We start from the raw sequence: 15,713 nt of genomic DNA on the forward strand, positions 1-15,713 counted from the left end.
TAAACTAGCCAACAAACAAACAAGAAAAAAATATAGAAAAGCAACGAATTTCTAGGGAGAGAGTAATTCCGTGTAAGTTTCCATTTTTCAACAGTGGGGAGGGTTGGGTTTCCAAGCCAGCTTGAGAATAAATAACCCCTGGAAAGACTAAGTGTAGCTGCAAAGACTTCTTTGACAGAGACTGGGCCCGAGTTTGACAGAGAGACTGGGCCCGAGTAGGCGAAGTTGTTTTTATGTTGGAAATCCGCTGCCAAGCTGTAACGCTGTCTTGTTAAGTTTTCCTTCGACTTTCTCGTTCTTTCGGTCAATCTGTTTTGGAGCCTGTTTTGACCTTTCGTGGCCTCTTGGTGGCTCGTTTATTTAATGTTTTTCTAGTATTTCATCCAGCCAAGACTTATAATTCGTTAACTTAGGGAATGATCCAGTATATTTTGAAAATGTGACCTGCTTTAAGTTTCATCCACTGTCAGCCAGGGTATCGCATGTGACTGTCACCTTCACAGCTGGCAATTTTAAGTTCATGGCAGCTACCTCAGTTTACCGAGGAAGTTGCCTGATAAACTGCCGCAGTTTTCACTATGGCGAGCAATTTTAATGGAGATTCGGAGGATGGAAGTGGTCAAGACAGCTTAAAACCGCCGCCGCGCTCGAAGTCGCGAACAAAATCCGTAGACGAACTTGTCGCTAAGTTGGAGGAGCAAAATAGGTGAGTTTACCGAGTGTTCAGATTCATTCAAGGTTTCTCCTTCTGTACACGGACATTAGAACTTGTGGTACGAAGGCCAATACTGATAGACTAGAGGGCAGTTCAATAACAGACAACGTTTTCGTCAGTGTTTGTAATACGTTATAAAAATGAGCGGGTTAAAAGCTTAGGTTGCTGCTTTGACCTGTACATGTAAGCTTAGTTCTACACGGACCCAAATTTTTTACCTTGATATCGAAAGCAGTAGTTCTGCGATGCATAATTTATCCCCTGACCAAGAGTTCATTCATTACACTTTCATTAAGCATACAATGAAAGTCCTAATTGTTTTGTTTAATATTTGTTCAGTTCAATAACAGGCTGAGAATCTTGGGCGAGACCACTTATATGACGCAATTTCCTGCATATTCCTCACTGTAGTGTTCTTGTAGCCCTTAAAGCTCTTATTATGTTGTGTTATTTTTTCATTTAGACTACTTTCAAGAGACACTTCAGGTTCAAAAGAGTTTAATTTCACACAATCTGATGAGTTTACATTAGGGCCAGGCTGCACTTGGCACTTGCTTGTAATTTCCTAATTGATTCAAGTTTAATTTGCATTAATTAAATTAATTATAAACAAATGAAAGAAACCATGATGGACAAAAATCGAATGAAATATTCCATTGGGGTGTACTCACCAAAGCCACAAGTTAAAAATGATGTTTGTAGTGTTCTGCATACAAATCGTTATGCATACATGCACTACTTTGTAGCTTTTTTGTGAAATGTATTTTCCTTCTGCTGTACAGTGTTTTAAGCCACATTGTACAGTTGTACTGGATTGTGTGTTGACTAAATCTGCAACAAACTGAATGATCAGATGGCAGTTCTGCTGGTGTGTAGAAATCTGTGACTAGTAAACTATACCCAGGGCAGGAAAAAACCCAGGTCCCATTGCCCAGGTCAAGTCAATTTCGTTCTTGGGCAGGTGAAAATGGAAATTTGGTGGTCCATTGGGCAAGTGTACTGTAATTAGTCTCACCAGTCTTGTTAGTGATAATTTCCAATCAAAAACAATTTCAAAACTTAAGACTGACCTTCAAAGTCACATCAAGAACATGTACAACTTAGCAAGTTATTTTATTCACATATTTTGCCCAAGCAGTGAATGGATCTCCTATAACTGATTGGCAAACCATTCCCAGGTGTAACATTGGAGAGTATTAATAAAAAAAAGACCTGAGATTATAGTTCATTTATCTCAAAACATCATTTCTATACACCATGCATCTCTTGCCTCAAATTTGTTGCTTTCTGACATTTTCTAGCCTCCTAAATACAAATTTACACCTTCATGTTGACAGTCCTTACCACTTTTTAAGCAACTTGTCAGGCTATTGATTACTTCAAAAACAAGGAAAGCAATTTGAAAAATGCTTATTTTGTTACGACTTTCTTTCATCTGCTTCTCTGAATAAAGTCAGTACTTTAGAATTCTCATTAGGGTGTTTTACTGTGAAGCTAATAATTTCTGCATTTAATTGATCTCAAACATTCATTATCATGCATCAAGTTGTCTTCACTGTCTTTTGTATTGGGCTTTCCTTTTCATTTGGCAACAAAGATACTTCTGTGTGACATACAGTAACAGGGAAACAGCTAAGTCTGCTACAAAGAAATTTAAAACTCTTTGACTACCAGATCTTGGAATATGAAATTCAATATGGTGTTCTACATGTACACGTATGTAGATCTATGATGTTAATGTTAACATTTCTTGCAGTTTTTTCAGATTCAATTTTTTAACTGGAATTTGGTTTCTGCCAACTGTTGTTTTTTTTAATTTGAGAAGAGGATAAGCCTTAACTCATGTGCAGTAGTAAAAAGAATCAGTAAGAAAGTATAGAAACCCACTTAACCTACCTTATCAATATAAGACTTACATGTAGCTCCTAGAGAGTAGTCTCAGTGCTAATGAAGAACAGTCACAATGACGATAAATGTATTAATTTCATATTGCATAATAAGTAGAAGAGCCAAATGTAAATACAGTTGTAACATGTCAAAATGCTCTGGTGTTAAGTAATAATTAGCTAAACATTTTTACATTTCGATTTTCATCTGTCTGGGATCAAAATAATAATCATCACACTTGTAATCAAACTTTATGCATAGCATTCTTCCTATTATAGAGGGTGATATTTCTATACCTGTGTTAAAAAGAAAATTATTGTGACTATACATCAGGAGATATTCTACACAGTCTTTCACCTGCATTGCTAATGAAAACTCAGTTATTTGTTTAGCAGAAGGCATTGTACATGTACAAACAATATGTCAATATGCCATACTGTTAAATAGTTATTGGCCTGAACTTTAATTATCCCATTTCGATCACCAAGAAACAAATATCATGTTTCTAGCATAACTAAAAGTATCTAAGGAAGGAAGGGATATGTGGTATGTTTTCGTCACCTTGCAAACTTTAACCAGTGAGATTTTGGAAACATGTTGAAGAAAATTTTGCTCGTGACAAAATTTCCCGCAGTCAACTTGTGCAGTAGAACCTCACTAACTTGAGTCCCCTTTGATTATCAACTATTGTCTACAGGGAGAAAGACTGTTTTGTTTTTTTAATTTGAGGAGAGGACAAGCCTTAACACATGTTTAACAGTAGTAAAAAGAATCAGTAAGAAAGTATAGAAGCTCACTTAACCTACCTTATCAATAGAAGACTTACATGTACATGTAGCTCCTAGAGAGTAGTCTCAGTGCTAATGAAGAACAGTCACAATGAAGATAAATGTATAAATTTCATATTGCATAATAAGTAGAAGAGCCAAATGTAAATAATGGTCAAAATGCTCTGGTGTTAAATAATAATTAGCTAAACATTTTTGCATTTCGATTTTCATGTCTGGGATCAAAATAATAATCATCACACTTGTAATCAAACTTTATGCATAGCATTCTTCCTATTATAGAGGGTGATATTTCTATACGTCCTGTGTTAAAAAGAAAATTAATGTGACTATACCTCAGGAGATGTTCTATACACTCTTTCACCTGCATTGCTAATGAAAAACAATACATCAATATGTTGTACCGTTAAATGGTTATTGGCTAAACTTTAATTATCCCATTTCGATTACCAAGAAACAAATATCACGTTTTTAGCATAACTAAAAGTAGTTGAACTAAAGATCATACTTGTGTGGACTTGTGTTCACTTTTATTCTGGTGGTTAAGAATAAAAATTATTCCTCACAGTGGAAGGGGCTAATATACTTAATTATGGGTCCCGAGGGAAACAGTTAGTTTTGTTTTCATCTTGACTTCGTATGGGAAAACATTGAGATGAATTGTGAGGTAAAATAAATTTAACTCTTTCCCAAGGGACAAGTAATTTTTACATGTGTGTAGCTTCAGTTTAGTGTAAAGTAATAACCTGGCAAGAAAAAGTCAAAGTTGATACATGACTTTTTTTTTTTGTACAGTAACCTCTGCTTAGTGGAAAATCAATTGGAATTGCTTAATGGTTGCCTGTGAGGTGACATTTAGATTTATATGTAGCCATTGCCATGTGACCATAAATCAACCAATGAGACTGGAATACTGTGGATTCAGCTAAATTCCACCTATATAACAATGGTGGATATTTACTGAGCCATGTTACACCTACATGTACATTACTTCCTTGTTAACATCACAAAGCGGTATACAGTACTTGTTTAAAAAAAAACCCCTTTCTTTCCTTGAGGTACTGTTCTTTTTAGAACAAATGATGCTGGAACTCTACTTAGCACATCATTTGTGTAAACCAAAACATCACGTCTTGATTTTAGCTGTTTGTCATAATTTTTGATGTACTTGTACAGTAATTGTATTAGTCCCCCTCCTCTGCATGTACTGGTATATGTACATGCACTTAAAAAATTGGAAATTCGCTGTACTTTTGTTCATTAGGCTGTTAAGCAGTGATTCTAAGGCACTGACAACAATACCAGATTCTCCATCTCTGGGGCTTGGCAACAAGAGGTGGTCAACATGCAGCGTGGGAAGCAATTCCATAGATACTACAAGTGATTCTCCAGAAACACCTGAAAATTATGACGAGGTGTGTGGGGAAGCAGATACCTATCATCAGTGGGGACAACTCATCGGCAACTGGTCTGATGCTCAACGGAAGAAACCTAAGATTGTGCGAGACATGGTCAGGCGAGGTGTCCCCAATGCTTTGCGTGGCATGGTCTGGCAACTGCTCTGCGAGGCAAGGGATTTTCCTCTTAGAGATCAGTATCCTCAGCTCATTAAGGTAATTTTGGAATTTCAGGTAACTTTAGAGTTGTATGTACACCATACTGATGAATTCACAACTACAATTACAATTGTAATGGTGTACTTCATTTGCTCATCAGTACATATGTATGTACCACTAGACTTTTTCTGTACTGTCATTAAAAGTGATAGAACAGTAACTGTTGTACACAATGCAGACAATGTGGTGATCTGTCTCTGTATGTAGATCCTATTTTGTTCCTCAAGTGCAAGTTTAAATACATGTAGTAATAATAATAATTATTCTTGAAATGCTTCTTTGTTTGTAGAGTAATTCAGCCTGTGAAAGGATGATTAAACGGGATATTGCTAGAACATTTCCTGATCATTCCTTCTTTAAAGATAAAGATGGCATTGGGCAAGGAACTCTTTTCAATGTCATTAAGGTAAAACTGAATGATTACTACTTGCATATCTGACCCAGTATAAAAAGAATCTTTAGACTGTTCAACAGGCACATGTACTGTACATGTATGTAGGTTAAGCACAGGTGTAGATGGTGCATGTACAAGACATAGTATGTCTTTGAGTTTCACCTGGACAAAAAGAAGTAGCTGTGATAAGGAGGTGACTGTATTAATTAACAACATGACTGTGAGGTGCCCATCTTGCAGAGTTCCACTGGATTGAAATCCTTCAACTGGAAGATTTTGTCAATTGAATATTTTCCAATTGAAGGTTTCAGCATACAGTGTAATGGAAAGTCTATTGTAGTTTATTATAATATCTGATCAACTGATTCAACTGTGGGGGTTTATTTCTTCAGTTTATTTGAATACTGCTGTTGTCTGTCAAGACTTTTAATTATTTCCACTACTCTGTGGAAAGGCCAAAATTTATGTACATACTGTAGAAAGTGAATTATGGTGCATGTAAAATACTTGGCAATTATTGTTACTTATATTTTGTAGTGGAATTGGCCATAGACCATGGAAAACGGTATTACATGTACACGTATTTATCAGGTTGGTGTTTTTGATAATTGTTTAATCCAGGCATACTCCATCTGGGATAAGGAAGTGGGATATTGTCAAGGAAGTGCATTCATTGTTGGCATATTGTTAATGCAGGTAACTATAATTAATGCAGAACAATATTTGAACTAGTACAATTTAGCTTTATTTGGACCGGCATAGTTTTTATACTACCTTTCTTTTGTAATAGATGCCTGAGGAAGATGCATTTTGCGTATTTGTAAAGCTCATGCAGGATTATAGAATGAGAGAGATCTTTAAACCAACAATGGCAGAACTTGGACTATGCATATTTCAGCTAGAAAGCATGTTGCAGGTATGAAACCTGCTCAGTGGTTGTCAAGTAATGTTAATTGACTTGTCATTATTTGTTTATTAAATTACACAATCATTGATTAATGAACTTATTGAGAGTTACATGTACAAGTAACTGCCAAAACAAAAGACGCTATCACGTTGCACCGTTTCAACCAGAACTATCATTCTAACATTTATTAGTATAAATCTAGTAGAGTTCTATCACGAATGCTGTTCTCTGATTGGCTACGCTACTCACTATCTATCCTGTGATAGATGGTGAGTAGTATAACAACGTGCCCTTGTTAACAAAATGATTGCCGCTTCTTGACATTTTCGAAGTGTCTGTGAAGACGATTTAGATAAAGTTTTGAACGACTAGTAGATTTATACTAAAACAATTAGATTACGGGTGGCGAATGGTACCCAGAAAATCGTGGATCTCGGAAATTCTTGATCCTATCTCGGAATCTCGGAAGCTTTTGTGACGAGTCACGAAGTCTCGTTTTTCATGTGTTTCTTTCGGTCTCGGAGTCTCGAATTTTTTTCGCAAGGTCTCGGAGTCTCGGATTTGCTCTTTTAGCAGAGGTTCTCCGGCAAAAGTTATCGCGTTGAGCGAGCAGAGTCAGTGTTGCTGAGATTAAACATGGCGTTTACGCAAAACGGCGGCAAATGCGAAACTTTTACTTCTCTTATTATTATTATATTCACTCAGCCCGCGCGCATGCTCATTTGATCAGGTTTCCGCTGACAATAACCATGCGCACGCTTTGATGCTGAAATCGCACGAAAACATGGTCGGTGGACTGTATTTTTAGCCGGTTAAAGTGCCTATGAAGTAAAAAATAGTTGCTGCTGATTTGAAAGGCTTTTCAAAGTAAAGAAGAATAGCGTTTTCCTTTTTGGAATATCTTTTTTTGTTTAGAGATATTCTCGTTTTTGTATTATAAGTGATGACATCATAGGTGGTTCCACTAAAACAGTTCAACACTCAATCAAGAATATCTCTAGAAATATTAAAGCAGTGTTCTTTAAACTTGGCACCAGAAATGTACATCACAAAAGAAACAAAATGACACCCATCGTGTCGTCGCCATGACAACAGTTATGTCACTGGTCCTGTTTTAATTAAAACTAACATTACCAGATTTTATCTGAAACAAGGATCATCCACTCCCAACAATCTAATGGGGGAGAGTTAAGACAATATGGGAATCATGTGTGTTCCGAGCAAGACCCTCTGTCCCTTTTCAAAAGGTTGCAAATTGGCATATTTGGTTTTTCACAGAAAGAGACTGGAACCAAAAGTGTTGCCATGGCAACACTTTTGGCAGAAGGTGTCATTCTGCTTCTTTTGTGATGCACATTTGTGGTGCCAAGTTTGAAGAACACTGCTCCAATATTTCTAGAGATATTCTTGATTCATTGTTTTACTGTTCAAATAGAACCACCTATGATGTCATCACTTTCCTCATTTGCATAATACAAAAACGTAAATACCTCTAGAACGACAAAAGATATTAAAAAAAGGGAAACGCCATTCTTCTTTACTCTGAAAAGCCTTCCAAATAATCAGCAATTATTTTTTACTTCATAGGCACTTTAAGACAAGGAATTCAAGTAACTCGATTTAGATTTTATAAGTGGTTAGCCTGAGGACATGCGATTGTAGTCTGGAATATACCGGCGTGTCTAAGACGGTGTATTCTAAGCTATTGTAGAATACCGTTACGCAAAACAAAAACAATATTTTACTGTAATGGTCTTTGCAATAAAGGAGCACTACCTCAACTGGAGAACTTCTGGAGGTCGTAGAGAATACAAATGTAGATATAACCTCTAAATAAGACGTCTTAAAGAAAACGACTAACTGCATGCTAACTTTAATTTGCTTTACTTACATTATGTAGTGTTCTTTCCATGTGTTTGGTAATCCAACGTTTTGTTCTCCTCGTCCTTTGTGGTAAGTTACTTTCCATTCGTGAGTCGTGCACCGTGTCGCCTTCTAGAGTAAGCTAAACACTTTACTTTCACAGCAGTTGACCAGCAACTCTTTAGAACCTCTATTTTGATTCGTTCTTGTTAATCTGCACCTTTTTTGTTCTTTGAGCTTCTTTGGACTAGGGGTATTGTTTGTGTTGTTAACCTATTGTTATTTTTTTTTATGGTTTCGTTTGGCCAATTATAAAGAACCTTGTTAAGGTGCAAGTCGCCCCTTTCACAGTGCCTGTCTACCCAGGAGTATAAATGGGTACCTGCGAACTGTCAGGGAACTTTACAAAATGCTCAGTAGGGGTTAACATGCGTCGAACTCCTCGTCCTTGCATGTTAAGCCACTTGACACGTGAAGACTTTACTATTATACCATATTGTACTGGCGATATCTGTGTGGAAGCCTTAGTCAGTGATCGCCCTCTTGAAGTACTGGCACTATTTTTGTCTCTGAATGCCGTTTCTGTGGAGGGTTCTTTCCTAGGAATTTGGCTCAATTCCATCACACACTGATGGTAAATAGCTTCATCGATTTCCAGGTGAAAGTCATCATCAACATAACTGATAGAGCCCTCGGTTCTTAGCTTACACACAACTTGATCCAACTTAACCATGCCAGTGAACTCATAGTGAAACAACAAACAGTCCTCTGAATCTGGAGAGTATATGTGCATTTTTGCTGCATCACAGGGTTGGTATGGTCTCCAATCTTGCACCAACATTGTACCTACTAGTCAAACTTGTTCCAGTATTGAGCCTAGGATTTTATCCATTTCGCTGTCTAAATTATCGTTTTACTTGTTACTCACACGGATGGCCCGTGCAAGAAAATAATTTGCCGGCGAATTTATTCACGCCATGACAGCCGGTCACTATGATGCTTCATTACTGTTCAATAGCCTTTCATTGCGCGGTTAAAATAGAAGCTAACACAGTTTTAGAGTAAAAGCCTTACAAACACACAACCAAATGCATATGTAGACCTCCTCAATCGATGCTTACGAATAGCAAGAGCTAGTCAAGGTAGATCTTTTATAGGCAATGTCTGGAGACAGGAGAATAATAATGAATAATCATGTATGAATAATTACAAAGTTAACAATTTACTTACATTTGTGTTTTCGCCGTTTCTTGTCCTCCACCCTCTCCTCGTCCATAACGCGTTATATCAACCAGTACAGAAGGTCAAACAATATTTAGCAGCTGAAGTTAGATCGCGCAGTAAGCTCGAGAAACTAACGGATGATCGCCGATGAGAAGCTATGAGATGTTTGAAGCTAGCTGACCGGAAGTTGATGAGAGCGCGTGACCTCGAAAGTAGCTGAAAGTCAGGTCGTGATAGGCCGTAAAAAGGTCGAAATGTTAATGCATAACTAAATAGTTAGCGTTTATCTGTGACTGCTATTTGGTAGTTCAAATAAACTACAAGTTATTGATTGTAGAATAGTTTTTGCCACTTCCCTAAATGAGATCCAGTTTCAAGTGACCAAGAGCGCGTCTCGGGCTCGGAGTTTTGCATAATTAAGGTCTCGGGCTCGGTTTTCTCTGCACTGAGTCTCGGGCTCGGATTTTCCGAAATTGTTTAAGTCTCGGTCTCGAATTTTTATACAACGGTCTCGGCGTCTCGGCAAGTCTCGGATTTTACCATTCGCCACCCCTTAGATTATTCGCTTTCGATTTCTGTGCGTGATAGTTGACTTTCAACTATCACACGATAGAAATCTCGAGCTCATATTCTAATTGTTTAATAGTTAATCTTCATGTACGCTGTACAATACATTAATGGGCATCCTCACAAAATAATTGCTAATTACTTGCTGGCTCTTAATAATCCAATCCAACAAAAATATGTAGTTTTAATTGCGGTCATACAATGTCACTCCGCCAAATTTCAGATGCTGACCAGTGTTTTCTTTTTCCCTTCAAGGAAAGCCTGCCTTTGTTGTTCTCACATTTCCAAGCCCAGGTAGTTACATTGTACAAGTAGAGCACACATACAGTGTTTGTACATACATTCAGAGGGGAACAGTATTCATTTAGCACAGTGGTGATGTGAGATTGGTTGCATCCTACTATTGTGCCCTGGGTTTGATTCCAGCATGACCGCTGTGTGAAGATTTAGTTTTCTGTCACTTCTTGCCTTCTGTCACTTTTTGCTCTGAGGGTTTTCTCTGAATACTCCACTGTTCGTAATTCTTCCTAAGGGAGCAACTGTTACATTTTCAAATGCCAGTTCAACTTGGAAAGGGGACATGCTTGAATACCAGCAAGCCGAGGCAGATGTGGTTTGACCTCTCTATAAAATATTTATTGTTTATACAGTATTTTATTTTGTTTACCTCATTCCATTAGTTTTAATGTCTAATTTTACCTGATAAAGTTACATAATTTGAAATGTGTGGCATTCCCATCAAGACGTTTTTCTGATACATTGTTATCCTCGGAGTTGCAATCAGTAGATAGTAATAAAATAGTTATTTTTCTTTAATTTGTTACCAGGGATTTGATACAGCTATGTATGCGTCGTCATGGTTCTTGACGCTGTGTGCATCTGTGTTTCCTTTGAATGCAGCCTTTAGGATTATGGATGTCTTCATCTGTGAGGTACATTGTAAGAGAGGTGATGGGTAATTGTAGGTTTGTGCTTTCCTTGTATTGCACATGTAAGTAAGGAAGTTAGTAAGTAAGAAATTTTATTTTATGAGGGTGACACGTAACAGTAACTATTACATTACTGATGAACTTGTGGCCCTCTAAAAATAAAAAATACAAATAATAAAAACTACATCGGCAATAGATATTGTTAACAATAGAAATGAAAATACAAATATTTCTAGAATTTGACAACGGGACAAATCGGTTTAAAACGAAGAGCATGCAAACATCTATCTATTGTCATTAATTTATATCAGACGATCGCTTTGTCTTCTGAGAGTTTAGCACTATTTTCCATTATTCAGCCTTAAAGGATTTCAAAGACTTATTTGTCTTTAGTGATCGAGGTAAATTGTTCCAATCCTTTACAGTTCTTACGGCAAAGGGCGTCCTCCCTCCGAGATGTTTCTGTGAAGGGGGCACAATAAATTTACATTACAATTTCTCGTGATTCTTGAGTGAGCATCGGAGTTTTTCTCAGAGGTGCGTTTAAATAGTCGGTTAGAGTACCGTTTATTCGTTTATAGGCCAGTTCACATCGCTTTATACACACTGGCACACACTATAGTAGTGTAGTAACCAATGCTTCAGGTTAGAAACTCGTGTGTAAAAGTGACCCTCTGAAGTCAAGGTCCAAGGGGTACTGGCAAATAATTGATTGGAGTCATTATTGGACACATAAAAAAAATGTGACCTCTCACGCGAAAACGTTCCGTACAGTTTCCGTTGGAACTGCTGAACGCACGGCAAGTAAACGGATAAGAAACGGGTCCCCAAACCGTCCAAAACAGATACATTGAACGGCTGAAGAAAATTTTTGAACGGATGATGCCGAATGGTTGGACGGCTTACAATGATGGGTGCTGAGGTGCCTGTAATGTACCAGCATCACGTCATGTGTGTGTAGGGACCTGCACATTGCTGTATGGAAAGGGACCCCTGCCATAAAATGCAAGCTACGACATTATTTTAGTCACAATCTTGGGTTGTACTTGTAATTTAGCAACTTTATATCGGTACTCATGTAAACTTTGATAGTTGAACTAATCAATGTGAGCTCAGTAATTGTAATTGCCTTTTAGGGAAGGGAAGGGCTCTTTCGTGTCATCTTGGCGATGCTTACTCTAGGCCAAGAGGAAATACTAGAACTTGATATTGAAGGAATGCTGAAGGTACGTATTTGGCTCAGTTACAGTACTTTGATTCACTTCTAGTTCTTTGATTATCGTAGACTGGAGGTACACACGTACAGTATCTGATGACGTTCTTTGTTGCTGGCTTGTTAGTACTTTCAGAAAACAATGCCTGGAAAATACGAGAAAGACATGAATGTTCTGATGAAGGCAGCAGCTGAAGTTAAAGTGAGCTCAAAGAAATTAAAGAGGTACACGTTCATAACTTGTGCAGTCCTTGATACAAATCAGCTTTACTTTTTACATCTGGTTTACTTGTGCTATTCGTGTATGATTTAAGGAGGATTGTAAATGTTGATCATGTGAGCAGCAGATTGTACACTGTACATGCACGTTCCCTGTCTTGAGGGTCTTTAGAAATAATCCTGCTTATTCATGTATCGGTACAGTAGCATTTTGTACAGTTTCTATTCTTTGCCAAGAGGCTTTGTGTTTGCTTTGTTTTTAGGTTAGAAAAGGAGTACACTCGTGTGAAACACAAGGAAGCGGAAGACAACGAAGAACTACGACGTCTGAAAACAGAAAACAGACTGCTGCTTCAAAGGATAGATGAACTGGAGAAAGTAAATGAATAAACTAGTTAATTTTGTGTGACTGTTTTCCTTTCTGTCTTGGATGAGTCGATCCATAATCTGTCCAATTACATATACCTTACATTATTTTCTTTCAACGCCATTAGATTATGAGCTCGAGATTTCCATCGCGTGATGGTTGACGAGGGGGCAGCCCGAATTAACTATCACGCATGGAAATCGAGAGCGAATAATCTAACTGTTTTAGTATACATGTATACCTATTAGCCGTTCAAAACTTTCTCTAAATCCTTTTCACAGACACTTAAAAAATGCAAATAAGCGCACACGCCTGGGCTACTCACTATCTACAACAGAATAGATAGTGAGTAGAGGGGCCAATCAGAGAACGGCATTCTTGATAGAATGCTTTTAGATTTATACTAATACGAGTTTGGATGCTAATAGGGTCAAGTCCAGGAATAAACTCTGTGCTTGTAGTCTTTATTTTTATCGTACGTTCTAAAGTAGAACTACACTGTATCTGTGTGATCATGTTATTGAAACTCATGTGACTTCTCTTACTGTCATGAATTTTGTCTTTTGTTGGAGACCCATCATTTTATCGTTTTCTTTCTTTAAACCAAAGGCATATGTAACTTTTATTCGGTCTCTGTTTCACAGGAGGGCGCCAATCTGGCTGATACATTAATTCAGGTAACGTGTTTTTCGTTTTCTTTGAGTTTGTGCAAGTGATTTTTACATAAGACATACAAACATTGTACCCGCTCAAAGTTACTGCACGCAATTACTTGAATGGGAACGTGTAAAGACACATTTGTCCATCGTCATCATACCATTGGACGCATAAGGCCTCTTAGTTTCTGTAGTCGGAGATTTAAATCTTAGAAGGTGACTTACACTATGCATACTTATCATATTCCCATACACTTACCTGTATATGTATTCGCCGGCTTGTTCATTGTTCCTGCTAAGCGTTCACAGCTACTGTAGCAATCTGGGACAAAGGTCCGACTCCACCTCGCCCTGACGGGCAGTCCCACTTAGAAACTGTTTCTTTTCTCCTACAAACCCTGATGGAACATATACGTAGGGGTTGGTCTTAGCTTTGGAAGGCAAAAAAAAAAAAAAAAAAAAAAAATCCTACTGTCTGGATTTGAATCAGTGCGCAAAGAGTTAAGCACAACTTTAGTATTTCCGCACTCTATCAGCTGAAGAAACTTACAATAGTTATGTTCTAGAGTTCTCATACTGGATTTTCATTAAACATTTTTCTCTGAATGTTAGGGTCAAATTACTCGAGCGGAGGAACAGGAAGAAATCTACGCCCTCAAACGAGATCTTGTAGTTTTCAGAAGGCGCGATGAGGCAACCACAGTGGCTCTTTTAGAAGCCAACAGACGAATAGAAGAACTCACGATGTTCAAGGTTTTAATTTATGTGGTTTTTATTAAGTTAACTGTGAGACTCGAGCATGTTGACTGGTTCATATCCGTGGTGTTAGGGGCTGTAAGTCTGTCATGAGCAAGGAGGCACAGAAATTAATCAAACAAATCAATAAGGCAACAAACTTCGTTTTCCATATTTTGCTTTCATATAACCCTTTGACTCAGAATTTTGGCGCAGAAGAAGCAGTAATGATGAGTACATTTATGAATTCTACATGTAACAGTACTTTACACAAGAAGTCCATCAAGCGGAAAAACAAACAAGCGTTGCTCAAAAGGCGAAGCACTAACTTAAGGAACTGGTTTTGTTTCCTGTGCAAAAGAAAAGGCTATTTCAACGGATGTCTTTCTTTGTAGAATCACATTATTAACGAGATGAGTGGGCGACAGGATGACTCTCCTCCCTCTCCACGTGACGTCAAGATCATTGCACTGGAGGCAGAGCTGGAAGAGTATAGGCAGAGAGACTTGAAAACAAATCAAATCATCAATGATTTGACGAGGAAGTCACGAGATTTAGAAACTGAGGTTTGTTTTGTGCACTTTATTTCATGCTCAGTGGTTTGTTTAGGGTGGTGAGTTTGAGAAACTTTTGATGATTTAGTTACTAGACAACTTATAAATTGAACAAGATTATACCTTATATTTTCTACTAAATGCAAAGATTCAGTCCAGTGTAACTTGCATACATGCACAATCACTCTCATCCCAAACCATAGATTGCAATTTGTTCAGCTCGCCAAAATCACCAGTCGTTGATTGTAGCTTTAACTGATGTCATCCATTTTTCAGCTTTACCTTGCAAAGGATGAGACAGGGAAAGCGTCTTTTCCTCAAGGGTCTTTTATTGGGTCAGAGGTAAATGTTGATGAAATTACTACAACAACAGAGAATGGCTCCTTTGAGAGCGAGGCAAGCTGATTGGGGCCATTAATGCTGGAGCGGTGAGGCGTTTTATAGTCACAGTATTTGTACAAACATGAATCTGAATTGTCCCTTGAAAGGTCTTAAGACTAAAAGCGTGTAATGGCACCAGGTTTAATTGGTACTGTTATAAAGTAAAACTTGTTGAAAAATTGGCCAAATGGCGCATAAGTTTAATAAATTATGTAACAAAATTATCGACAGTGGCAAGATCCGGTTCGATAAGTTTGCCATTTACTCTCAATGTTTATTTTGAAATAGTTCAAAAATAATTTCTTTGTTTTACTTGAATTATACGATTTCGTTCATGGCAAGAGATTTGCATAATGAAATAAGTTTGGTCTGCGGCTTGATGCCAAGCACTTAACTGTACCCTACACTGAAGTGAAAATCTTAAGATGCGGGACAAACTGATTGTTCCATAAATGAGAGTTGGAAAAAGTTGTGGTCTGTCACTAGCAGAGAGGAGACAATTTTGAAAGAAATTCCATTAGTTTTCCTTTAGTTGTAATCCTTATTCACAAATGTCAATTTGAACATTCTCGTTGGTCACAATAATTATACTGGCTTGTCAGTTTTCGATTGCTCACTTATGAAAGTTGCAAAAAAGGGAACTTAAACATGAATGGGTAACTTAAGATAGTCGTAGCCATTCCTGTTTTGCTGAGTAA

General features: G+C 37.6%; 1 protein-coding gene across 1 annotated transcript; it reads left to right on the top strand.

The window, feature by feature from the left end:
* Window positions 1-74: 74 nt before the first annotated feature.
* LOC145495453 (EVI5-like protein) lies at window positions 75-15,643 on the top strand. Its single transcript, XM_081475077.1, has 14 exons — window positions 75-706; window positions 4,655-5,003; window positions 5,296-5,412; window positions 6,022-6,096; window positions 6,191-6,316; window positions 10,217-10,255; window positions 10,789-10,893; window positions 12,027-12,116; window positions 12,231-12,328; window positions 12,586-12,700; window positions 13,334-13,366; window positions 13,958-14,098; window positions 14,476-14,646; window positions 14,911-15,643. Exons 1-14 carry the CDS (start codon window positions 579-581, stop codon window positions 15,037-15,039), a joined length of 1,716 nt encoding a protein of 571 aa, XP_081331203.1. The 5' UTR covers window positions 75-578; the 3' UTR covers window positions 15,040-15,643.
* Window positions 15,644-15,713: the final 70 nt, after the last annotated feature.

The sequence above is a fragment of the Orbicella franksi genome, chromosome 1 (genome assembly GCF_964199315.1).
Source record: "Orbicella franksi chromosome 1, jaOrbFran1.1, whole genome shotgun sequence".
In the NCBI taxonomy this organism is placed as follows: domain Eukaryota; kingdom Metazoa; phylum Cnidaria; class Anthozoa; order Scleractinia; family Merulinidae; genus Orbicella; species Orbicella franksi.